Genomic DNA, 27,836 nt, shown 5'->3' with positions numbered 1-27,836 from the left:
CTTACGTATAAAATTATGAATTATAATTAATATATAATATGAGGTAGTTTAAGCTCTTAGAGGCTCGATGCCTACCCCCCGTATCATGGCAATAATAATAATCTTCAGATAAGTTGATTGATTAATGTTGATTCCACCCTTTTTAGTTTTCACCATGTTTTTTTTTAGCTTGACCTGTATAGTGCTTGAACAATGGTGTGGTGTGCCTTAGACAGGACTATCAAAATTTATTGCGGATGCTAAATGGTTTCCTTTTTTTTATTAAAAAAAAATGTGGACTATTTTAGGAATTTTGGCTTACACACGTACTGGACCTCTGTTATTGATTCGGGACCTTTGCGCTACAGAGGCCATAGGGCCCAAGGGTCGTTATGCCCCTGCCCCTGGAAAAAAACTAGAGCTACCTCAATAACAAATCAAATAACTTTATTGTGTATTCCTAAATATATTTCAAAGAACTTTCCATAATAACAGTTTTATTATCTCTATAAAATGATTAATCACTATCAGAATCATCAAAAAATGCTCTTATTCTCATCATTTGCGCCAATCTGTAGAAAAATACACGTTTTTCATACTCTGGCAATACTGCCCCTAGTCTCCGATTGGCGAGAACCTTTTGGATTGCATGATCCTCTGATTTTAAATGTTGTAGCATTCCACTCCAACTGTCTTCAATAATGTTGCAGAAACCGCAATGGTAGAAGCCTGGACGAACCTGAAACATATTTTGATGACGTCTGCATTGTCTATTTACGCGAACTTTACTGTCCGTTTGCTGAGTATGGATCTTCTCATAGTGTGAGGGGTTTAGGCCATAGTCTACTGCACTGGTCAAGGGTGATTTTATGTATATGGTAGTCATTTTGATTGTATGATGATCTGATGAACATTAATTACTCACATAAATAGTGGACATATTGGTGCTGTGATAAGACCATATGGTTATGTTTGTACAAAGGGTGTATGAAATGTTGTCATTCTAATAAGTTGTTAAAAAATGAAATCTTGCCATTGACAATAATGAATATTATAATGTAGGAGTAGCAAACAAGCATGCAGTCCACATGATGGTACATGGCTACTGTCACCAATGGACGTTTATAATCAACCCCTGGTAAGATTAGATTCCTACTCAAAGTTGGCTACAGTTGCGTCCCTACCCCTGGGGACTAAGCTGAAATGCCTCAAAAAAGTGTGTCTCCCTTATCACACTCTTCAACTCAGAACACAGCAACACTTAACACTGCTGTTATTCTTGAACTCTCGGTGGTGCCGCCGGAGTCGAACCACAGAGAGTTCTTCCACTTAGTTTAAATATGAGTAAAAAATAGTAATTACCTGTCTCACGAATTCAGATTTTGAATATAACACAACAGGTATTTTCTTGAAGGCATCACGGTGGCTTTCCGATTGCCGGTGCAAGTCGAATAAATATTTGTATAAATTCATTTCACAAGCTTGACAACGTAAGTAGGTTATATGATCGGTCATAAGTGTAAAGCTCAATTTACTTATACAGAATCTTCTATTTATCACAGCATATAAATCGTAGTAATGTCTGACGATATATACTTCAGCAAGATAATCCTCTGTAGGGATAGCTTTCTTCAGTAATTTGGCAAGAGCTTCAACTTTTTTCGTGTGCGAAATTTCGGCGATATGGTTCTTCATGCTTTTCAGAGATGACGATATTGTGACATTGCAAGTGCTGCACGAAACGCTAGACTTGTCCTCTGTGTATTTTAGTTTATTTTCTTCCGCAAATATTTTCGCTCTTTCTGCGCGACGAGCTCTGTTGTCTTTTATTTTTGTTGGCCCATTAACCTCTCCATTCTCGTTAGATTCTTTGATGATAGAATCATCTTCGATTATGCTGGAGCTGGATTCATTGGACTGACTGTTTTCAGTCAATTTATATATTTCTACTGTAGAATCCAGTCCATTGTTTGTGGTCTCTGGATGTGTAATGTCTTTTTTATATTCATTATTATTACCAACATCATCATCATAGGGAGGAATTTCGATTATTTCCGGTGTTGCTGTATTAATATATATTTCTACCGTAGAATCCAGTCCATTGTTTGTGGTCTCTGGATGTGTAGTGTCTTTTTTATATTCATTATTATTTCCATCATCATCATCATCATAGGGAGGAATTTCGATTATTTCCGGTGTTGCTGTATTAATATATATTTCTACCGTAGAATCCAGTCCATTGTTTGTGGTCTCGGAATGTGTAGTGTCTTCTTTATATTCATTATTATTTCCATCATCATCATCATCATAGGGAGGAATTTCGATTATTTCCGGTGTTGCCGTATTAATATATACATCTACCGTAGAATCCAGTCCATTGTTTGTGGTCTCGGGATGTGTAGTGTCTTCTTTATGTTCATTATTATTTCCATCATTATCATCATCATCATCATATGACAGAATTTCGATTATTTCCGGTGTTGTTATATTAATAATCTTCTCGTGGCTTGCTTTGTTTTTGTATGTTTCGCAACATTTAATTTGAAAAATTAAATGATCTGGATCCTCCAAATGTGTTTTCAGAGTATTTAATGAAAATAAATCATTACATATGAGACAATGGAATGAGTCTCCTACCTGAAATAATAAAAAAAGATTATACCACTTAAATCTTTGTTGGCAAAGTTAAGTATTAATAGTAAAATACACAGGTCACAATAAAAAAAAATATAAGGATAAATATAATCACAAGTATTATTCAAGTAGTATTATAAACATTAAGGCAGTGAAATATTTTCACTAAACATCATCTATTAATTAACTATTGTGAGAAATTCACAATATTTTTTTAAAAGGCCTTAGTTGTGCAAGAATGCCAATGTTATTATTAACACAATCAGATATACTCATAGGGAATAAAAAGTAGTAAGTAGTTATAAAAACGTTATTCAATGTGTGTGAAGTCTACTAATGCGCTATTAGTGTTACCATCATTTCCACCAGCTTGGAAATTTTGCAAATATAGCTAAAACATCTCTAAACATCATTTCGACAGGAAAACGAGACATCGGAGATATGCGGCATAGAGGGTTGATAATGTAAAAAAAATAATATAAAAAAGATATTGCAAGCAGTGACAGCCTAGTGTATCGAGGAGTGCGCGGTTCAAATCCCAGGCCACACCTCTCATTTTTCAAAATTATGTGCGTATTAGATATTAATTAACACTTGCTAAAACGGCGAAGGAAAACATCGTGAGGAAAACTGTATACCTGAGAATACTTAAAAAAAGTTTTCAAAAGTATGTAGTCTACCAATGCGCACTTGACCAACGTAATGAACTACGGCCTAATCCTTCTCATTCTGAGAGAAGACCCGTGCCCAGCAGTGAGACAGTAATGGGTTGATGATGATAAAGATATTTAGTAAACATTAAATTACCAATCGATAAATAGCCATGTTTGAATCGACTTCAACGCTGCTCTGGACTAATTTGAGTATATGCGTCGGTGTAGTAATGTGAGCTTGTTTCTCATCATAATCGGTGTTGCAAATAGCGCAGGAGCCGTCCACTACGCCGTGCCATGCGTCCGCATCTATCACCATCATGTCAAATGCGACCACCGTATCGCCTTCTAGTCGCAACTGTTCCAGACCTTTATTCTTCCGATGTTCTCCACCATTAATATGCATGCGTACTTTCATGAACGTGTGAAATAACTTGTTACAATAAGCGCAATAGTATCCTTGTTTAACCTGGAATTAAGTAAGTACATGCTTATATTCAAAGTAGTGTCATTCTAAGTCAAAGTCAAAGTAAATAAATAAATAAACGCTTTCTACACTCACAGCCCCACACTAGGATTCCCTATGTCGTGGGTGCCATGAACACACACATAGACAAATACACAAACACCCAGACCCAGAAACAGAAATCTAAATTCATCATTTAGATATCTGTCTGGCCGGGGATCGAACCCGGGACCCTTTTCGCGTCAGACCGGCATGGTGACCGCTCCGCCACGCCAGTGGCTGCAGATACCACTTAACATGATTATGAACTTTATTTATGTAACATAATTATGAATTTTATTTTTCTACAAAATAATCGACAATTATGTTTGTAAATAACTGGCCAAGTGCAAGTCGAAGTCGCACACGGTTTCCTTACCACCAAAAATTTCATATTTTTTTGTTTTTAGTATTTATTTATAGCAGCCATTGAAGTAAATGCATTGTGGAAATTTGACTGTCTACCTATTACGCTTCAACAGATAACGCGAAATACGTCGAAAAATGGCGGTTTCTTATAAGCATATATGCCGACCCCCATTTATTTTAAACTTTTTTATTTTTAGTATTTGTTGTTATAGAAGCCACCCTTGTACATAATCTGTAAAAAATTCAAGTATCATCGTAATATGTTAAAATTTACAAACACTTTGAGCTGAGGGCGTTCCACAAATGAGACATACACACAAAAATATGAAAATAAAACACACCTTACGTATCATGTCATCTTTGTATTTTTCTAAATATCCACTAGATTCCAGATGTTTCTTGTGACGGAGGTCTGCAATATGGTCATGTGTATCTTCCTCGTTCCTCAAATGCACCTCGCACAGGAGACAATAAGAGTCCAGTAAGCCAGTAATCACAGCATTCTTGTGAAACAATGCCATTGTAGCCTGTAGGATACAAAAAATGTTAGAGGTACTCGTGATACGCGGTTTAATTTTTTTTACTGCGAATATTTCGACACAGCGTCAGATAGTGCGTTACGACTTACACTGCGTAACGTAAGTATAGTCCGCGTAAAACTGCTAGTCCGCTCTGAATATAGAAATGAATCGCGTCGCCATAGCAAATTGTTTGACTACACCTGCTCGCAACAACTTTAGAGCGGACCGGCAGTTTTGCGCGGACTATACCCATCCTCATTTCTTAGGTTTAAGATCTTCATTGTTATTTATAGTTATTATTTCGATTTCGTTAGAGGTAATAGCGAAACTTTACTCGTTACATAATAAATATACAAACTTTTTTCTTGGTCAAAATTTCGTGCGATTATCGTAACAGAAATTCTTCCTTAATTAAACGATGAAAACTTGTAAAAAGACGCTCTCTACTCACAAAGCTCCAAACTATGATTCCCTGTGCCCTGGGTATAAGGGCCCACGCTCACGCCCAAAGACGAATACATTAACATCCAGACGGAAAGAAGAAATATCATCTCATTTCTTTTTTATACAATACAACAATACAATCCACTGATGGTAAATGGCTACTGCCGCCCATGGATATCTGTAATCAACCCCAGATAGGATTAGATATTCCTACCTGAGATCGGACACAGATTCGCCCCTATCCCTGAGGACTAAGCTGGAATGCCTCGGAAAAGTATGTCTTCCTTCAAAATGGAACACGGCAACGCCTAACACTGCTGTTATTAGGCAGAAATAGGTGTGGCGGTGGTGCCGCCGGAGTCGAACCACAAGGGGTTCTACCACCTTCAAATCCTCTCTTAATGTGGCTGTCCAGGGATCGAACCCAGAACCTTTCGCTCCGCCATGTAAGTTTATATAGTTTTAGTATACCGAAACTGAAAATTTGTTCAATAAATGTTTTATTTAAAAAATTAAAGAAATTAGGTTTAAAAATATGTCCTTGATTTTTTTTTTCTTAAAATTACAAATTTGAATCCCTTCTTCCAATGTTCGTATTTCTTGAGCAAAAAATGACAAAGGTTTTTTTTAGAATTTCATAATTACTTCGGAACAGATTTCGATAAACAATAAAAAGAGTAAGAAAGTTATCTATGAAAATATTATTTTATGAAATACGTAAGTTACACATCATTCTTTGTTGGGGAGGTACGAATTAAAATGCTAGACGTAAGATTAAGTAATCGAATGCGCACATGTATTAGAAGTTATAAAGAAGTCATTTCTCTCCTATCGACAAGATATTTTTCAGAGCAAGGCTACTAAGTCATCGGTGCAAATTGTTGACGAAAACTGTTGACGTGACCGACTACGTAGCCACAATACATGTGCTTCGTAACAAAGCGTATGTTGCCATTTTGCCAACACAGGTAAGTTATGTCCATATTATAAGGAATAATATGGTTACGTTTTTATATAATATAGGGGTATCAGATGAAATTATCGCGGAATTGAGACATTTTATTATGTAACGGGTACTCAGGATATGTAACGATAGACATCCGATAGATAGGATAGTTTCGCCGTAACCACGATCCATACAACTGGGTCGAAATATCGGCAATAAAAAACACATATCGTGAGTACCCGTTGGATACTATTGCCTGAGGTGCGTTACTATCCCTCAGAACTAAGCTGGAAGGTCTCGGAAAAGTATGTCTCCCTTATCGCTCCAAACGTCGGCGTTTCCAGTTTCCAGCGACGTCGCTACGGCTTCCATATTGTTATTCAAACAATGTCACGACAAAAAAATTGAAGATCTTTAACGCAAATCTGTGGCAGATGTTTAAGGGCTCAACCATCCCTGTTCTTTTTAAATATGTTCTTTTTAAATTATAAATACTTATTTCGAATTAATAATGTCTTTAGTGGAAATAAAATTCAAAAACCTACCTCCAATGTTAAGCGCCTGTAACACTATAAATTAGTATCGAATTCGACTCTAAGAGACGTCTCACTGGTGTTTGTGATATCGTATTACTGCTTTGACTGTATGATTGTTTTAATAAACTTTATCGCTCGTAATACTTAGATTACTTAGAACATGAATAGGTACTTGTAGGTTAAAATGAAATCATAGACAATTCCGACGGGTATTCCCCGTTTCATTCTTATAGTAATTAGTCTATACTCTATTCTTATGTTCTACTCTATGATCAATATTATTGATTAGATTTAGTTTCTTATTGATTAGTTATGTTAGTCACTTTAATCAGTACTTGATAAATAAAACTGTAAAACTGTGACTACTGTACTGTGAATGCAATATTACTCTACTTTCAAGTATGAATATTGTGATGAAGTTAAACTAGTATATTTACTACCGAATTATAGAGATTGCAAGCCGCCCTTACTTTGAGACCTGTGATGGATACCACTGGCAGCGGTCTGACTGGGGCGGCAGGGACACTCCGGCCTGGGCCTCTGTTCTGGGGGGGCCTCCACATATTACAAGTTTCCGTGTAAACATTGGTAGATCCTCGTAATATAGATAATTCTTTTAGACTGTGGGTCTGTGGGCCTCATTCAACTTTTCACCATTTCATTCAGCATTTCCGCCTCAGGCCTCCAATGAGCTTAATTCACCACTGCCCGATAGTCGGTCAAGATGATTTCATTCGAAGTAGCAATATTTTTGTTAATTTCCATAGTATATATTTTACCATCAAACCGCTACTTTAGACCCCTCTCTTCTCCCTTTTTATTTTAAATATATAGCTACATTCATGACCGTAATGTAGGCACGGATCATTACTTTGATATTTAATTTTAATAAATACATATTTGCAATAGCCAGACTTATAGCATTGCGCACGGTATTTCCCCGATAATCATTTTAGATACTATGTAATATAATGTATTTCCTGAATCAAGAAGTTAATAGTACAAAACATATTTTTAAGCGACTACCTATATGTTATAAAATTGTTTTGTGCCCCACAAGGTGTAGTCTATTAAAGTCATGTTTAAAATGAGATTGTATGCTGTTACCCTATATAAGTTATTACATGATGTCACTATTTAGAATTAAATCATATATTAAAGTGCCACCAACTTATCTGTTCAGTTGACAGGGTCGCTAGTGCAGCGTCCAATGTTACCATATAATTATATTTGCCTACTGAAGAGGGAGCTCAACAACTTTGAGACCTTAATAAATAACCTTCGTAAACATCCTAAAAAAAAGAATTAGGTTAATAATGTCAAATTTTAATTCTTAAATGATATTCTAGGACAGGAAAAATAAAAAGTCCAGAATTATTAACTATAATTATTTATATTTTATAAAAATAAAATTTATATTTTATAAAAATAATTATGGTCATGATCTCTAACTTCGAGGGGCTCCACACCAGACATCCCTGAGCGAAATAATGACGATGCGCCTGAGGTGCCTGTGCCAAGTGATTTACATAATTCGTCATCAGAGTCACTTGAATCGCTTTCGCTATCACTATGCAACTTAATAATGAATGGTTCTTCTAAATATCCATCATTGTTCCTGTATTTTTCTTCAATTCTTTTTACGTGGTGACAATGGTTTTTCCACTCTTCTTTTGTTATTTTATCGAATGCATTCTGAATTAACTGGGGCATTTCAGCACTAGATTTACCAACATTTCGCTCAGCGACATTTCTCTTCATTGAACTCCAAACCATCTCGATTGGGTTCAAATCACAGTGGTATGGCGGTAACCTGAGAACAGAATGGCCATGACTTTTTAATAGATTATCTATTTAATATTCAGGAGCTGGTTTATTACGCTTTATTAATTCTTGCAGTTGAGGTTTCGTCATTTGCTCAGAAAATTCTATATTTCTCTCCCTCAGCCACAATTGCATGACAGCCTTAGTGTGGTTTGAATTGGGACATTTATTAACACAAATGCTGTGATAGGGGGCATTGTCCATCACTATAAGAGTATGCTTATGCAGGTTCGGCAGCAATTTCTTAATAGTCCATCTTTTAAGATTATCATTATTCATTTCATCATGGTAGTCACCGCTCTTAGTGTTTGATTTAAACACAAGAAGAGCATTCTCTACAAAACCTTCTTCGCCTCCTGCATGAACTATAATCCACCTATTCCCTTTTGATACTGGCTCCAAATCACCTTCAACATCTGGGCCTTGCCAACATTTGTCAAAATCATCAATGTCCAATTTTCCTGTTTTTCTTTCTCTATTCTTACCGGGAGTAGATAGTTTGACATTACTTTCTTCAGCTTTTTTCTTTTCATTCATGAGCTTGTAAACAAATCGTTCGCTTACTCCTGTAGCAAAAATATAAATACATGAAGTATAAAAAAACATTTACTACCAAAAATACTCAGTGACACTTTAACTAAGTAAAATAAAATAACTGAAATATTTACGCGGGACTTTCTATTAATTAACTATCAACACTTCATAGCAACACTAACCTGTCGCAGCTGCGACGCGTTCTGTCACTTTCTCAAACGGTATTTTCGGAGCTAGCAGGCGTTTTTCTTCCCTCATGAAATCTAAAACCTTTAAAATAATGACCCGTGCATCACTTTTGAGAGGCTTAGGCATTTTTAATCACTTATTACAATTATATTCGAATCGAAAAACAAAGAGCACTCACACTTCAAAGAATTGACAGCGGAATGACATTTCAAAATGGCGGTCGGCTTTGTTTTAGTTCCAGTGGGTCTACCGCGTAACGTAATTGCTTTCGCTATAGCTTTAGTTTATGACGTCATTTTGTAATTTCGTACCGTCTATGAAACACTATGACAGTTCTAAGTACTAATCAAAGCGATAGCAAAACCGAAAACAAATGACCGAATGAAATGGTTTGAAATGCTTGGATTTGACAGATAATTCGGTACCGGCTAATTTTTCAAGATGGCCGCCCTAGCTTTCGATGAAAGCCATCAACGCAATACGAACTGTCACCAAAGCTGTTGGAGATCTCTCACAGCTTTGAACAAATATTAAGTCATTTGTACTAATATTTTATTCAGAATTATTGCCATTTATACGTTTTCATATCATAATAGACGTGTGTTCTGTGTATACTGCTTGTTTTGTTTTTTTTGCAATTTTTTCAGGGTTTCGTGGAGTGGAGAAATGGCGCGAATGCTGTTGCTGGTAGAGGCAGAGGAGGAACGGCTTAGGACAATGCTGAAGCTGCGTAGGAGACAACTGCGGGATGCGAGCCAACCCATGCTGCTGCCAGAGCGGACGTTCATTGAAACGTTCCGCTTGACGAAGAACAACTTCATCACTCTTTGCGAGGACTTAGTGCCTTTGTTGAGCACTCCGCAAAGAAGTACTGCAATTAAGCCAGAGTTGAAGGTATTTAGCAATCAATTTATACTCAACGAGTAATTCCGAAACTACTAGGTATTAACTTATACTCGAAAAGTGATTCCCAAACTACTAGGAAGGTCCCTAATATTTATAGTTAATTACATCCCTACTTTTATGCCTTTCTATTCTTGCAGATTCTTGCTGCATTGCAATTCTATGCCAGTGGGTCCTACCAACGGAATGTTGGTAATGACTTCAGTTTGGGACTGTCACAGACATCTGTGTCTGATTCTCTGGCAGAAGTGACGGAAGTCCTTAATGATCCCCACATCATTAAGAAATATATCCACTTCCCAAGAACTGCAGAAGAACGCAACGCTACTGCAAGAAGGTACCTACCATCTTTTATTATTTGTTAAATTTGCTTTCCTACCTTATTTGTTAATAAAAAATCTCATCTACTGTGTTCATGTTGCAGATTCAATGACCAATTTGGTTTTCCCGGCATTCTGGGTTGCATCGATGGCACCCATGTGTCAATAATTCGTCCGAGAGAATACGAGGAAGCATATTTCAATAGAAAGTTGTACCATTCCCTTAATGTGATGATGGTAATAAAACTACTATACCTACCTAATACCTACTATATAAAGTCAATAAGAGAAATACAGTCATAAAAATAATTATCTACTTGCTAGTATACTTTAAAACTGTTGTACATAGATAGTTCATATAATAAATAAATTAGTTAGTTACTGTTAGGGGTTTTTTACCTATTTGTTTATGTTTTCAGATATGTGATGCGGACTTACGCATCTTGCATGTTGATGCATCATTGGGTGGAGCAAGTCATGACTCACATGTGTGGAACGTGAGCAGTGTTAAAATAGGCATGCAAAGACTGCATGAGATAGGTCAAACCTTTTGGTTCTTGGGTAAGTAGCAACTTGAAGCAATCTATTTGTATATAAATTATGTTAATGCCATCTAAAAAGGATGAATTACCTCAATGAAGAAACACTATGTTCTTGTAGTAGACGTAATTTTTCAATTATAAGCTTGATCCACTGGCCACTATACTTAGTACCTATGTACCATCACATTCCTTTTTTAACCTTATGCACATAGACATAAAAGTGAAAAGTGGATCACATAAAAGAATGTGTTACATCATAAGTTTTTTATTTTGAATGTCCTTAAACTTGTTTGATTTACAGGTGATTCTGGGTATGCTCAACGTCCTTGGATGATGACGCCCATTTTGAATGCCCAGCCTGGAAGTCCGGAAGAGCATTATACCAACGTGCATGTACGGACTAGGAATGTAGTGGAGAGGTGCTTCGGGGTTTTAAAAACACGATTTCGTTGTTTGCTGGCCCATCGGACGATGCACTACACACCAGAAAAGGCCGGGAAAATTGTAAATGCGTGTGTGGTGCTGCACAATCTCATCAATTGTGCAAACATAGAGGTCGATGAGGAAGTGATGCGCCAGGATCGCGCGCTTCAGCCTCAACATGTGCTATTCCGCCCGCTGACATCTTCCGGCCGCGGTATGTGTCCAGTGAGGCAGGCAGTTGTGGACAGACTGCACAATTCTCGCGTACGCAACAGTTGAAGAGGTACCAATTCATTACAGAATACTTGCTTGTTGCATTCATCTTTGATGCGTAGATGGTATGCCCATGTTTTTAAATTTCAGATTGTTTGAAAATATTTCAAAACACACTTGGTTACCTTTGTTCTACCAAAGTGATTTTGGTATCAATCTGCAGTCACACATAATGCCTTAAGGAGAGGAAATCTAGCGACGCTGATGCTAGATACAAACCTAGCAGCAGTGTCGCCAGGCTTATTACATTATTTTACTAGGTCATAATTCATTTAATTGGAAAGACTTAAAATTTATGATTTTTTTTCAGCCGAAGAATACTCCCAGGGATTACAGCGAGCCTGCAACTGGAAGACAAGATTAGGTACTATAAGTTTAGGTATTTTGTTATTGTACATCATTCATTTTTGTATCATTCGGTAATAATAATAATTTAGTACATAAGTTTGTTCTGACTGTATTTAAATTATACTTTTTGGTTTAAGTTTATATTGTTATTGTACATCATTCATTTTTGTATCATTCGGTAATAATAATAATTTAGTACATAAGTTTGTTCTGACTGTATTTAAATTATACTTTTTGGTTTAAGTTTATATTGTTATTGTACATCATTCATTTTTGTATTGAGCATTCATTTTTGTATTGAGCACGAGTTTTAATTGTAAAGAATTTGAGGCAAATAAATAAAAAATTTAATTAAATCAAAATATTATATTTATTTTTATTTTACATACGTATTTTATTTTACATATTATATTTATTTTACATACGTGTGTATGTTACATAATTATGTACATTCATAATGTACCGGTCTTTATAATCTACATATTCAGACTCAAACTCATTTATTGTAAATAGGTCTTTTATAGACGCTTTTACACGTCAGATTTTTACATTTTTTATACTAGATGAAGATATATATATAATATACCTAACTAACAATGAAACATCTAGTGCAAAAAATCTGTAATTTTCGATTGTTTTCAAATAGTAAAAAAGACAAAATATATTTTAACTAAGCAACGCTTAAAACTTGTTTATAAGTAAGGAGGAAAGTTAAAAATTTTATGTACACACCGATTTTGTTGATTATAATACATATAAATGTATAAGTCAAAGTCAAATATTTTTATTTCAAATAGGCCAAATTAACTGGCACATTTAAAATGTCATAAGCTAGGTGCATGTTCCAAAACAAAATCCTATGGAGAACATGGAAGAAACTCCATGGATATATTTTTCCTTTTCTCCTTTTTTTATGTTTGATTTTACAGTAGGATGTAATTAGAGATGTGAGGACAATGTAGGTTAATGCATAAGGCGTCACATAACAGTATATTTAACAAAATCGGTATGTACATAAAATTAAAGTATCTCGGCAATGCCCTTGAGGGTGTCGAGAATGTCGTGTCGCCACCTCTGTTCGTCTTCGAAACGGCGCTCCTCTAGAGCCAGCCGCCGCTCCTCGAACTTCTGATTTTGTTCGAAGCGGCGCTCCTCTAGAGCCAGCCGCCGCTCCTCCAACGCGACCCGCCGCTTCTCCAACTCGAGCCGCTCTCGGTCATCGGCGCCCCGACGGTTTTCGAGGTCAAGGACCCAACGCGGTGGAGGCACTTTAACAAATAAAATTAAGTGCTCACACTGCTGCAAAGATTTTCCGAATGAATGATTTACAAATCATGCAACATCAACATGCATGATGATTTTGAAAAGAATTGTTTGCAAAAGTTTTTGCGGATCGTTTTTTACTGAACGATAAGCGCCCCATAAAAATATTTGTTCCGTGCGGGAATTGAACCCGCGTTGCCCAACAAAGAAGAATAATCGCTGCGCTAAGCGTGCTGACAAACGTTAGTTTTACCTTGTGTCCTTGACGGCTCAGCATGACCGTCATCTTCGTCGCTGAAGACATGTTTCCTTTTTTCTGAAACAAAAATATTGATGAATACTTTACTCCTTTGTTCAAGTAATTATATTGTTTTAAAAATTCCTCTCTATGGCATAATGACATTTCAATAGTTGATCATATATGTAACAAAGAGATCACGGAAGAATGAGAACATGGAAGGATTTTAAGGAATATGAGAATGAGGTCAAGGTATATAATAACATGTACTCAGATGACATGAAGTTTGCTTATGCAGTGGCTACACTTCATAGTGCTAAACCAAGGAATTTTGGCGCTAGTGTCGAAAATTGTGGGCACTTTAAACGGAACTAGTTTAATGGTTTAGTGCGCTAATTATAGGAAATGTAGCTGCTCTTTTAAAAATAACTTACTAGGTCGTTTGCGGGCGCTTGGGATTGGAGATGGCTCAAGCTCCGGCTCTGTCTCCATTTGAATTTCACTTTCTAAAAACATTAAAGATTTATATATTAATGTCTATTTTAGTAGCATGATAAAAGATGAAATTATAATGTATGAGTAACTACTGTACATATTTAGGTATGTTGGCGGTCGGCATTCTTTTCATAGCTTTTTTTTAATTAATGTTTATTTTGAATTATTCTATTTTATGTTCTTTAATAAAAAAAACCTTACAAGAATACAAAAAGTGCCAGTCTAAATTGTTTCCTTGCTATACCCACAATGCTCAACCTCCATCATCAACAAGGTATCTACAAATTATTATTAGCTAAATTGCCCAACCAATAACAGTCAAAAAAATTAAACTCATGTTTCTTTGAAAAAGTTGTTTGTTATTAGAATATGTATAAGCATTTTACTCTTATTACCTATAAATTATTCTTAATAATGTAAATTATGTCACCTACATACCAAATGGAATAGAGTGGCTGCCAACAATGGGGCTCCCTGATTCCAGGGGCAGCACTATCACCCGTGATTGTGGTGGTGGTGGTGGTGGTGTTGATGATGGTGGTGGTGGTGGTGATGGCAGTAGCACATCATCACCCATCTGATAAAACAAAATGTTATTAGTTTTCCATCTATGTGTAAGAGTTTAATTTCATTGCACAGCAATCATTATAGTAGGTAGGGTAACCTACTGTTTTGGCTTATTGGGTTAGTACAGTCATAGAGTATGTTTTGATTTTACATATTATTAAGTAGCAGTAAATGGTACTGATAATTTAATAAAATTATAATTATGATTGTATAATAATATCATAATACCTACCTAGAAAGCTAAATAGTAGTTAAAAAGTAGATATCTATTATCTACTTAATATTAAATAAAACATTCCACCCCCAAATCTTAGCTAAGAACACATTTGATAAAGTCCCTTATCAAACAAAACAATGTAAATTAAAATGGTTTAACTACTTAGGAGCTAGGTGCAACAAAAACAGACAGACATACACACTTATAATATCCAAAAATATACTAATATAATCACTTAATTTGCAAGGATAAAAATCATAAGAAATAATAAAGAGGAAATAACAAAAAATAAAACATACATCAAAGGGGATCCTCACATTCTCAATGCCTGTGACATTTTGCACCCCGATTATGCATAGGATCCGCTCCTCTATTGGTGTCAAAATGCCACATGGCGGGCCCCCCCCAGTACCACCACCATGCTGGCGAATTGCTGCCCCTTTCTTCTTGACCTTACACTTGAGGTCACCCCAGTACTAAAGTGCAAAGCAACGCAACACAAAAGTTAGTTTGAGCACTTAATAGGTAAGTTAATCCATAACCCTCCTCCAATGTTAATAAGTAATTTAATTAATCACTCAGGCAATAACACAAACAGCATAAAACAAAATGCTATTAAGAAAGTAAGTATCTTATCATATTCAATAACTCATGCAATAGCACAAACACAACACAAAAACAAAATGATTTAACAACAAACAAGTACCTAACCTATCATATGTTATCAATTAAGGTTCATAAATACTCACTTGTCGCCACTCTTTTGCACTTTTGGTGCATCCCTCCGGCATAGCGTTTAGCCGGGAGGCCAATTCGTCCCACAGGGCACCGGCTCGCTGCTTACCCTGTGGGGTATTTAAAAAAGCCCCTCGGGCTACCAGTGGGTTGGACTGCATCCAACCCACCAAACACGCCAGCTGCCCCTGCGCTATTTTTCTATTTGCGGGCATTTTTGACCTCTGAAACACATTACAGAAAACTAAATAATTATAGTGGAAGCTCTCTCTAGCTTATTTAAAGGGATATTATGTGTACTTAATATAATGATTCCCCTCATTTGTAGTGTTTGGCGGGAAACACGGCTCGGCGACACAATAACTTCGAAAAAGCACAAATCGTACAAGCACCATAGGTAGGAACCTATGGTGCTTGTGCACAGAACACCAAAGAATAACTTTTCACATAGGGACAATTAATAAAAAGAGTACTTACGTATGAAATTACGAATTGATTACACAACGTATGAAATTCAAATTGTGTGTGACACAATGATCAAAGAACCAAAGGCCACGGCCACCGCTAATTTGTTGACACTGACAGGACGCGTTTAGTTTTCAATGGCTTAATAAAAAAGGCAATTATTTTGCTTTTTAAAATTCAGAAGTGTGATATAATATAATAATTTAACATAGTAACTAAAAAATTACAAATATTTTCATAAAATTAAGTATTTTTAATTAATAAAATAAAAACCGTAAATCGTAATCAACTAGCATTAACCAAACGCAGTTGCCAGACTTATTTCGTTCATTTTCATTCAATAAAGCGAAAGCTATAGCTATTGCAAAAGTGCGGCGATCATAGCCGGTCGCTCAAAATGAAAGCTATAGCAAGTGCTTCGCTTTAGCTTTCATCAAAGCTATAGCTATAGCGTTGAGATAGGCGGTAGACCCACAGATTTGTCTACTGAACAGAAAAGTTGGTGGCACTATAAGTTAGTGCCGATAATACAAATTGTATATTTTTCGTACTATTGTTTACGTTATAATAAAATTATGAAATGTATATTTATCATTTATAAAATAGTAACACTGCTAACGATGTTTCAAGAGTAGTCAAAAGATGGCGTTTATATACTGTCATAATGACAGCGTGTCAACTCATTCAACTGAACTGACAAGTTAAGTTGAGTACTGGTTGATGCCAAATCAAGCGTTGGGTATAAGGACGCTAGATTCATTTTTGTTGAAAACTTTGAAATCCGAACGAATGAGAGTACGTTTTATACAATCGAAACCGAAATACACAGTTTGCCTGTGGTCGTAAACCGACATGGATGATTATAGTGCCTTGTTGATAAACTAAATCGTTATATTTCGTTATAAACATGCTTTCTTAGTTGTGCTAATATTAAGACGCTTGTTTTACGTGTTAAACAAAACGTTTTAGTGCTAACATGTTTCAGTGTGTAAATTTAAGTGTTCTGTGCTATCATCTTGTGTTTTTCTTCGTTTTATTGGCCATAACAAAGGACACCGTTGAAGCCCAAGAAATAAGTAAGTTATTTAATAAATTGAACTTATAGTTTTGGTTTTTACAATGTTTTAGTAAGTCGAACAAACTTTCAATAAGTTATGGTGTTCAATTTAATGAGGTGCCTATTTAGTTATATTTATAACGTAAAGTTCGTTATAGCAAGTGCTCGGAATACACGGAAAGACACCTCATATGTCTTGCCGTGTCTCAAATAAACATATTAAGAACATATTATACCAATTCTTCCTGTTATCAACTATTTTGCTTTGTAAATACAGAATCTTTAAAAGTTGAAGTAAATTATAAGTAGAAAGTGATTATTTAAATATATTAATATATATTTAATTATTTAAATATACAAATATATACTTAAATAATTACGTATATATAAATAGAAAGTAATTATTTAAATATATAAATAAATAATTACGTTCTATTTCGAAATTATATTATACATCTAAGAAATAGTAACATATGTACTATAAATATTGCCATTTTTTAAGTGTAAACAGTCTGAGACCTTAATTCACTAAAGAAGATTAGAATTAGCCTTGACTACTAAAGAATCTAAATAGGTGCACTTCTGTATTTATACAATGTTTTCCAAGATGTTTAACAAGATTATATTAAAATAGAAAAACCAAGCTGCTAAAAAATATAGCTAATTTTACTTCCATTATTTAGAAAAATCTAATGACCTCATATGCTAGATTCCTAAAGCCATTTGGGCTGCAAGGCATCCCAAAGAATGAGAAACATACATATAATGAAAAACATTACCCTCTGCATTCAGGGGAAAAATGCCAGGGGGCCTTCCACCATCTTTTAAAAACCATCATAGTTCAGGAAAGTTTTATTTCCTCCCTAAAACAGTATATTCCATCATACACAATTGAACAAACTTAAACCCTTATCGATTTTTTGCTTATCTATGGTATAAAACCAACTGAAATTGTCATATTGTGCTTAATACGTTAAATTTCCTGCCAAAAAAGTAAAAGTATGATTAAAATAAAATTGTGTTAAGTGATGGTAGTGACCCCCCAGGTGATTGGTTAAGCTGTACTGATCACCAATTATTTTGACTTGTACACTTTGTGAACATTTAATTTCTTTTTAAATTCAGATACAATGAAATTTAATTTCATAAAGACAATTTTAATAAAAATAAAATGGTATATAACTATATAATGAAACACCCTTATTTCATCCAAATATTTCTGTAAACTATAAAACTATTTGTTTTAAAATAGGTCTCAAATTGATAAAGTATTTCTTTTTAAAGCAGTTTAGCTGACCATGCCAACAAACTTCATAATATGAGTCTTCAACTCCTATGAAAAAAATGTAAACACTTAGGTATTATGTAAGTTTCTTCTTAGTGTACTCTTTCACCTTTTAAACAATTTAATTCTAAATACACATATAAGTGCATCTGTGGCTGATCTCAGGTAGGAATATCTAATCCCACCTGGGGTTGATTACAGATGTACATGAGCAGCAGTAGCCACTTGCCATCAGGTGGACTGCATGTTCGTCTGCTACTCCTATAGTCTACGATATAAAAAAATAGATAATATAAAAAAAATAGAAATGTCCCTCCTATTTGAATCTCAGTACTCTCATCCTACATTTTTGGTACAAACACTTATATAAGGGCATGCCTGGATTCCAAGTCTTCCAAAAGGTGTTCAAACATAAGGCTATAGTGGTCATTGACAAAAACAAAGGCTTTCATCCTGCTTCACACTGACACTATATTGGATTGATTGACGTTTTACCTTTTTAGAACAACTTATTACATCATTTTCATTTTTTATATATAATTTAGAGGTAATGAACGAGCGTTCAATGCACCTGATGTTAAATGGCTTCTGCTGTCCATGGACACCTGCAATCAATCCCAGACAAGACCAAATTCGCACCTAAGATCGGACTTAGCACTGATTATAAGGACTAAGCTGGTATGCCCTTCAAACCAGAACACAGTACATACCAGCTCTTAATGCTGCTGTTATTAGGAGTAGCGGTGGTGCCGCCGGAATCATACTACAGAGGGTTCTACCTTTAAAACGGTCTATTACTACTTTCTCTTTGTTTATAAGCCCTATTCCATTTGTTGTGATTACAACTCATTTAATTGCATTTAATTAATCATCTGCCGTATGTAAAGTATCTAATTAAAAGTTTATTAACGATGGTACTGGCAACACCGCCGTATCGCCCGGATGTCCGGCCGCCGGTATCCGTTGTTGCGAAGCTACTGACCTCCATTGAGGCTAATTATATAGATAATGAATAGACGACAGAACAAAGAAAAAAGTTTTGCGGCCTGTTATATTCTTTTAAATGCATTTTTTTATTTTTTATGACCCGCGTGGCACAGCGGTCACGGTACCGGTCTGACGCGCAATGTTTCGGGTTTGATTCCCGACCAGACACACATCCGAATAATGAATTTGGATACTTGTTCAGGGAATTCTAATGTGAGGTTGTGAATGTAGAAAGCGTATTTATTGTATTTACTAGCTGACCCGGCAAATGTTGTGTTGCCATATAAATAAAAAAATGTTAAGGGTGAACAACCCTAATCACTTATGGGTTTTGAAAATAGATAGAATGTTTGAAACTGCGATGGTAGCGAAGTCTGTCGAATCCAATGTGAAACATTCCAAAATCAACAAATACTTACGAATTAAAAAATAATTAAAAAAACCTTTTCCCACGGTCTAAATTGTGAATCTAAACCATTTTCAAAACCCTTGAACACACACAACAAATTTCATCAAAATCAGTCCAGTCGTTGAAGAGGAGTTCAGCTACATACACGCGCACATAAGAAATATATATATAAAGATAAAGATTTTATTAGTCGATTTATATCACGCGTGTGACAGTGGTGATTCAGAAAGAATATACGTGTTGTTTGTCAGCTGAATCTTTTTAAATCAGTTCTCCTTTTACTAAAATACTTATCTTATTTCCGACCACCGTAGCTAAGATCTATACATTAACTAGGTATAGCGCGCAAACACACATCGTTAATTGTCTTCGTTTACTATTATATTTGTGTAATCCTGTTTTGAATTAATCTACTGTATATATTGTAGAAATTTTGTATGTATATCTGTAATAAATATTTTGTTCATAAAGACCCTTGGCGGGTTGTGTGACTAAATTCTGCGACACTTAAAAATTTTTTGTTGGTTTAAAAATGGGGATGGATTGCCGCCGAAAACGCCTTTTAAAATTAAATTTATGATTTTTTTAAATTTATATGTATTGCAAATATATTATAGACTTTAAAAGTTAATCCTAAATAATTTTATCAAAATAATAAAGATCTCTGTTATCCGAAAATAAATTATTTTAATTCGAGACAGTTGTTGGCGACATAAATTAATAATGTAAATTCTATTTCGTACTTAGCTTAAAAATTGCAAATGTTCGTGCCCTCAAAAAGAACAATGAATTGTATGCATGTAGTTTGTGGACGTATTTAACGGCTTTCGGGGTCACTAACCTCTACCCTTACAAATCAAATCAAATCAAAATTTTTTATTCAAAATAGGTTCTTTACAGATCACTTTTTGAAAGTCAAAGCAACTACCACCACTTCACAAGGTGTTTCGTTATGGAGAAGAAGCGGCGAAAGAAACTCCATAACACACATCTTTTTAAAAAAAATGTTTTTGACAATGTTAACTTAACGTAATGGTACATGTGGAGCTGGAGCTAATTCAGACCACACCGTTTTGTCAGTCAAATAATCACTTACTTTATAGTACGCTTTTTTACATAGCGTTAGTTTAACGACATGTTTAAACTTTTTTTCTGTGAGATTCAAAATGTGGTCGGGTATTTTATTGTAGTAGCGAATACAGTTGCCCACGAAAGATCTAGCCACCTTACATAATCTATGTTTAGGAATTGCTAATTTATTTCTATTTCTGGTATTAAAGTTATGGTGGTTACTATTTTTTTCAAACATATCAGTGTGTTTTCTTACATACATAATATTTTCATAAATGTATTGACTATGCACCGTCAATATATTAATAGTGGGAAACAGTTCTCTTAGGGACTCACCACGCCGCAGACTATATATTGACCTTATTGCTCTTTTTTGAATAGTAAATATAGAGTCTATGTCAGCAGCACTGCCCCACAGTAGAATGCCATAAGACATAATGCTGTGAAAGTAACTGAAATAGACAAGTCTGGCAGTGGGTATGTCTGTTAACTGTCTAATTCTTCTGACTGCAAAAGCTGCAGTACTAAGTCTGCTGGACAAAGCAGAGATGTGGGGACCCCACTGGAGTTTAGAATCAATGGTAATCCCCAAGAAAACAGTTTCATTGACGAATTGCAAAGTCTCACCATTTAGAGCGACATTCATCCCCGTACTCCTTACATTTGGTAGCATAAATTTAATACATTTAGTTTTATTAGAATTTAAGAGGAGGTTGTTTGCATCAAACCAGTTCTGAATCCAACAAAGAGTTTCATTAATATCGTTCATATCCTGTGATTGTCGTTTTACTCTAAACACCAAGGAAGTGTCATCAGCAAACAAAACAACCTCAGATAAATCCTTTACTACATTTGGCAAATCATTTATATAAACTAAAAATAGAAACGGACCTAGGATGGAGCCCTGAGGTACACCTATTTTAATATTAGAACCTGCTGATAATGCTCCATTTACTTGCACTCGTTGGACTCTATTGTTTAAATAAGAATTTATCAACTTTAGAGAATTTCCCTGAATACCATAATATTGTAATTTTAACAATAAGGTTTTATGATCAACACAATCAAAAGCTTTAGACAAGTCACAAAAAATACCTATAGCATCATGTGCTTGTTCCCAACAATCAAAAATATGTCGCAGCAATTGAACACCAGCATCTGTGGTAGAACGGCCTTTAGTAAAGCCAAATTGCTTTTGATGTAAAAGATTATTTAGTTTAAAATGAAGCAACATTTGGTGTAAGAGGATCTTTTCAAAAATTTTACTTAGAACAGGCAGTACTGAGATGGGTCTATAATTGTTGGGATCTTTAGTATCACCTGCCTTAAACAATGGAATTATTTTGCTATGTTTCATTAAATCAGGGAAACAGCCCTGATCAACACACATATTAAAAATAGTGACTAAGTAGTTACGTGTTTTTGCATAACTAATATCGTCACTGTCAAGGAAATCGTGACATGAAGGACGTGTCATGCACTCCTTATATGTTATGACAGGTGGTGGCAAATGTTCTGTTATACTCGGTTAAGATATTCGACGAGGACAGACGAATAGACGCGAGTATTGTCGAAATAACTAACTCGGGTACTTGGCACTTGCCAACATTGTCTGTTCTTGGCTAAGTGTCTGTTTTTTGGCGCGAGTCTAAGAATTATACGTTAAGTTTACAGCATATTTAAACGAGTATATAAAATAATCTCCTCGTGATCATATTCCTGTACGAATTACTTGGCGAGTTCCTCGGCGAATAGTTCGCCGATAAGCTAAATAAAGCATAAAAGTCACTCAAGGGCTAGCCGCTTCTAACGCTGTAGATAGTTGCGTAAGCTACAATCTTGTCGCTTAAGCTACGGATAAGTTGCTTAAACCGCTACCGCTGGGACGTCCAATTTGTTTAAGCGACGATCGATACATTTTGGATTTTATTCGAAAAATCAGTCAATAGTCGATTGTCTACGCGACTGTATAGATGAAGCTACTAAATACTAATAGTCGCCTTAACCACTCATTAAACGCTAAATCCTTGCTCAAGCGATACATAATGGGTCCTTTCTTCTGATAAGCACTGTTATTCAATGTTGATAACATTCGAAATATTGTTCGACCTTTAGACCCTCTTGGATTTTTGATTGTCTTATACAAATTGTGCGTACACCAAGTTTTCTTATTAAAACTTTCTTTAAAGGTGTAGGAAACATGGTACTCCATATCTTTTCCACGGCAGTCTTAAAGGTGAATTCTGCAAGTCCGCAATTTTTTTTATAATATAGGAGTAGCAGACGAGCATGCAGTCCACCTGATGGTAAGTGGTTACTGCCGCCCATGGACATCTGTAATCAATACCAGATAGGGTTAGATATTCCTACCTGAGGTCGGCCACAGATGCGCCGCTACCCCTGAGGACTAAGCTGGAACGCCTCGGAAAAGTCTGTCCCCCTTACTTGAAGGGTGTGGCTTCAAACCGGAACACAGCAGCGCCTAACACGGCTGTTGTTAGATAGAAATAGGTGTGGCGGTAGTGCCGCCGGAGTCGATCCACAAAGGGTTCTACCCCCTTGTACCACCTGCAATTGTGGGTGGTTTAAAGCATGCTCCACAGCGGTGGTTATAGGTCATATCCTTATAGGTTCGGGATTCGATTTATGTGTAACCAGAAGTTTTGACAAATTGTTTTGGTCTTGTTTCGGGTGTATATTTTTTGGACTTTTCATATCTGTGTATCTTTTCTTATTACACTGTTTTATACGAAAAACAAAAAAACGTAATTCTTATAGGATCGCTCGTGTGTCTGTGCCTCTGTCAATCATTTTGCTCCGAAACCACTGAACCACAAGAACTTGAATTTGGTTTTATAATACTAATCTATAGTAGGTACTCTCGACCTGCTCTTAAAGAAACTATCATATGTAGAAGGCATACATTATCATCTATCATCAACTGTCCCACTGCTGGGCACGCGTCTCGTCACAGGAGGCCGCACTAGCCATGTACGAATTGGTAGACTTCAAATACTTTTGAAAAGATTTTTAAGATTTCTCGCGATAGTTTCCTTCACCGTTTAAGTGATAATTAATTTCTAATACGCACATAACTTTGAAAAATCAGGTGAGTGTCTGCGGTTTAAACCTCGGTCCCCTTGATCCAAGAGGCCGCGTTTCGTAACCACTAGGCTATCACTGCTTTTTACTAATATTTTGAATATTATTGCAAAATTACATTTCTATCTACTTACCAATCAGTACTAGAAGTTCTTAAACAATAGCCGTGCGTGCAGCATACTTACGCTCCGCGGTGGCGGTGAATCACGATCGATTTCCTATGACCGGTTGCAATGAGTCACGCACTGTTACACTGAAGCTGGACGAATACGGACGTTAATGTAATTTAAGAGATTTTAAGATTTATTTCAAGGGTTTTGCTATATGTATTGTGTCTTGGCGCAATAAACTTGAGATACATCAAAAGTAAGAACATTTCTATAAAAGTACGATATGACCTACTTTTACTAGGAAGCTGTAGATTATTGACGTTCAATTATTTTACTAGTGAATTTTTAAAAAACAAGAAACCCGACTGCTTTATATAAGTCATGCAATTACCATTATTTAAAAGAAATTTTACATTATCGAGGAGAAAAAAACTAAGTTTAAATGCCCCGTGTAAATTATTTTACCTTAAAAACACCCTTCTAACTAGAACACAGTAGTGACGGTGCCTTAAGAGTACCATTTAGGGATCTACCTTCAAACTTGGCATTTACAAAAACCCCAAAAAATAATGCGGATAAGTTATACAGCTATTTTCAAAACAATTAATTTCAAAATGTATTCCGAAACGAACTTATTGGTGTAGATGACGAAAGTTGAACCATTTTGTTTTCTATCTCAGCTCTTAAACTATCATTAAAGCAGTACAAAGTGATAGTATAGGCCACAATAAAAATTAGAAAAAAGAAATCGTCGTTAAGAAGCCAACGCTCCCTTCAACAGCTGTTTTTAGACGTCCACTTTGTACTGAGCTCTCTTTATATACTTTGTGAGTGTATTCGCGGGTCTGTATATAACGGTTGCTTATTTCTGGATGTAACTGCATCTCGGTATGGGAATGACGACTTCCCCGCTAAGACACGGTGCGTTTCCTCTGTGACGTCACGTCCGATGGGTTCAGAATGGGATACGGGATAATGAGTTTGGAAATTATATTTGATGCTCCGATGAATGTTTCGTATAACTATTTGGTTAATGAAATGTTATGTCGTTTTATTGTGACGCTTTCTACACTTCGTCCCACAGTGTTTGTTACTGTACAATTGACACTTAGACGTTATACAAAATTGTAGATCCTGTACACTTTTTATTTTAGAAATGTTTGTCTGGTCGGAAATTGAACCAGGAACCCTATGTCAGACCGTGACAGTAATAGTTTCAACAAACTTACATTGGCATTCATGGATTAGTAAGATTACTCACTCCTAACAAGAAAATGTAACCAGTTTTTACAATTGAAATTGTCACTGTCATCTATTTTCGTGTTTGAAAAATATTAAAAAAACAATGTAGTTTTTAGATCGTTTACAAATGAAACGATATTTCTCTGCACCTTTTCTTCGATTTCGTGTTTTTGCACCGCTTAACTGTGCATGTCGGCAATGTTCCGCGTAAATTACACCATGACAGCCATTAAATGGCAAACAGAATTGTCAGCCGTTTAAGCCATTTAATGGCTTCCTTCAATTACAAGGCGGTGAGATATCTATACTTATCTATGTTGGCATTTATAATATTAAGTTAGGATAGTTAGGATGATTTTAGAGTTTCACTTTAAATTTCATTCTCGACCACATACATATATTTTTATGGTAAGAAATAAAAATACCGTTCAACTACATTGTAAGAGTAGTTCAGTAATTGCGTTGAATCTAGAAAGCTATATAGAAGCTAATGTGCCCACAATAACGGTAATCAAAATTGTTATAGCGGTCGATCACAGTTTAAACTATCTAATGTGATATAACTCGGTATTATATTGGTGTAGCTTTAGTATGGCACTTAGGAGTTGATGTTTGACGACTCACGTGGCGGAGCGGCCACCATACCGGTCTGACGCGCAAAGGGTCCCTGGTTCGATCCCCGGCCAGACTGATATCTAAATGATGAATTTAGATTTCTGTTTCTGGGTCTGGGTGTTTGTGTATTTGTCTATGTGTGTGTCCATGGCACCCACGACACAGGGAATCCTAGTGCGGGGCTGTGAGTGTAGAAGAAAGCGTTTAGTGTTTATTTTAGTACCTTTTAGGGTTCCGTAACGTAGGGGCCTCTGCTGTTTGTCGGTCTGCCACGGGGCTCTATCTCCTGAACACTTGAAATTATTACACAGTAAAAATAGGTAGACAGTTAAAATTTGAACAATGCATTTACTTTAATGGCTGCTATAATAACAAATACTAAAAATAAAAAAAATATATATATAAAATTTTGGTGGTACGGAACCCTCCATGTGCGAGGTTGCCTTGCACTTGGCCAATTATTGTTTTTATTAAATAACGTATGGTGTAGATTTGTAAAAATATATTAAAAAAGTTTTTGAAGGTTTTAAGGAATGTCATTTTTATTTTCGTATTATTCTCAGAAAACCCTTTATTGTGATGTACACATCATAGGTGCATAAACAATAACTGTTCCGCCAACTTGGGGCGTCCTCCATATTGGATTTCGAATTACGTCACAAAAGTATTCATGCATTCAAACCAAAGTATATGTAAAATAATTATACATATGTAGTTTGGAAAATAAAAACCACGCTAAAATCGCACAAGGAAAATCGTTAATCCTGATTGCTGACGATCCTGATGAGGAGAATGGGATAAAATTATTAAAATCGTCCATGTCATCGGTTCTTTATAATTGTGTAAAATTTTAAATTAATCAGACCATTTGAAGTGGATAAAAATCGAGTTCAAAGATTCCATTACATAGATACATACATACATATATACAACCCAAGCTAATAAAAGCGTGGTAAAAATAGCTCAATCATTTCGGGTTAACTGGCTTAAAATTCACTTGCAAGATTTGACCTTCACACACATATGAACTAACAAGACAAGATAAATAATATATTGTAAAATCACATACAGCCAAATATAGAATCTCCTTTTTCCAAATCGGTTAAAATCCAAAAAACTACGTATACGTACGTCTACGTACTTAGGGTGGTATTCCACTCGTCAAACAACTTTGTTCAATGTACATTTGATCAAATAAATTGGATGACGTCATCCAATTTACTAGCAACACCGATATTTGATCAAAGATTTTTCCAGCTAGAACTCGTTTCCAGGCCGAAAACAATCGCCAAAAACAGTCGCTCCACGTTCTTCCATTTTCTTAACTAGCCAAATTATAAAGAAATCTTGGATAAAGATATTAGACGAGTGCAATTGGCATCTTTCAAAGAAATTTGATCAAATGTTGGACATTGAAATTGGACAAATATTTGATGAGTAGAATACCACACTTAATGAAGTCTGTTATTGTTTTGAGTTAAAACGCAAGAAAATATTTTGCAAGCATTTGGTAGAGTTATGAGTCAGGGTCATAATTAGAGCATCGGGGCCATTATCGACCGCCAAAACGCGGTGTTGCTAATTAATTCAATACGTAACCTTTTAACAGACGTGTAAGGCGCCTGTGATATTGGGTAACCATCGGAATTACTTCAAGAGTACTTCGGGCTACCATAAAAAAGATTTAAGTTCGTAATAATATAATTTCGAAAGTGGGTTTGTTTGTGTGTTTGTTTGTTTCTTTCTTCTTTGTTGCTTTCACGCCTCAACTACCAAACCGAAGTATCATGAAATTTCGTGCACATATCGTCAGGGGTTCAGAAAAGGACATAGGGAACCTTTGTACCGGAAAGAGTACCGTTCCCGAGGGATTGATAAAAACAACTACTGTTATTGTGACCTCTTATCGCGAGCGGAAGCTATTTTGACAATATTATCAAATTTCGAAGTGTGGTAGACAAACATTCGTTAAGATCATTTATTATTTGTTACTATCGGGCCTTATATACAGGGTGAATTTTTCAAACGGGCCTTC

The 27,836-nt window shown here is 35.6% G+C and overlaps 3 protein-coding genes across 5 annotated transcripts in view; 1 reads left to right on the top strand and 2 right to left on the bottom strand.

Annotated features, from left to right (window-relative positions):
• Positions 1 to 51: 51 nt before the first annotated feature.
• Positions 52 to 6,760, bottom strand: LOC140746147 (uncharacterized). 2 transcript variants are annotated; one of them, XM_073078170.1, is made up of 5 exons: positions 6,597 to 6,760; positions 4,482 to 4,667; positions 3,421 to 3,735; positions 1,342 to 2,616; positions 52 to 718 (listed from the first exon to the last, which is right to left on the bottom strand). In XM_073078170.1, exons 2-5 carry the CDS (start codon positions 4,659 to 4,661, stop codon positions 497 to 499), a joined length of 1,992 nt encoding a protein of 663 aa, XP_072934271.1. In that variant the 5' UTR covers positions 4,662 to 4,667; positions 6,597 to 6,760; the 3' UTR covers positions 52 to 496. The 2 variants fall into 2 exon arrangements, with proteins under 2 accessions (XP_072934271.1, XP_072934280.1); XM_073078179.1 differs by lacking the exon at positions 6,597 to 6,760 and having other exon boundaries at positions 4,482 to 4,702.
• Positions 6,761 to 11,975: 5,215 nt separating this feature from the next.
• Positions 11,976 to 16,395, bottom strand: LOC140746130 (uncharacterized). Of its 2 annotated transcripts, XM_073078151.1 has the most exons (6): positions 15,936 to 16,395; positions 15,473 to 15,682; positions 14,378 to 14,516; positions 13,879 to 13,950; positions 13,460 to 13,522; positions 11,976 to 13,211 (listed from the first exon to the last, which is right to left on the bottom strand). In XM_073078151.1, the coding sequence occupies exons 2-6, from the start codon at positions 15,671 to 15,673 to the stop codon at positions 12,964 to 12,966; spliced, it is 723 nt and encodes a 240-aa protein (XP_072934252.1). In that variant the 5' UTR covers positions 15,674 to 15,682; positions 15,936 to 16,395; the 3' UTR covers positions 11,976 to 12,963. The 2 variants fall into 2 exon arrangements, with proteins under 2 accessions (XP_072934252.1, XP_072934259.1); XM_073078158.1 differs by lacking the exon at positions 15,936 to 16,395 and having other exon boundaries at positions 14,378 to 15,199; positions 15,473 to 15,614.
• A 272-nt stretch (positions 16,396 to 16,667) lies between these two features.
• The window catches only part of Meltrin (disintegrin and metalloproteinase domain-containing protein meltrin), a 123,033-nt gene continuing 111,864 nt past the window's right edge, over positions 16,668 to 27,836 (top strand). The window contains exon 1 of the mRNA XM_073078127.1: positions 16,668 to 16,999. Within this exon, the coding sequence (XP_072934228.1) occupies positions 16,900 to 16,999 (100 nt within the window). The 5' untranslated portion in view covers positions 16,668 to 16,899. The remainder of the gene's footprint in view (positions 17,000 to 27,836) is intronic.

The sequence above is a fragment of the Epargyreus clarus genome, unplaced genomic scaffold, assembly GCF_041222505.1.
Source record: "Epargyreus clarus isolate Ecla_fem2 unplaced genomic scaffold, WU_Ecla_fem_2.2 ptg000002l, whole genome shotgun sequence".
NCBI classification, from domain to species: domain Eukaryota; kingdom Metazoa; phylum Arthropoda; class Insecta; order Lepidoptera; family Hesperiidae; genus Epargyreus; species Epargyreus clarus.
The sequence above is the reverse complement of the archived record's forward strand: the minus strand, read 5'-3'. Positions and strand labels throughout refer to the sequence as shown.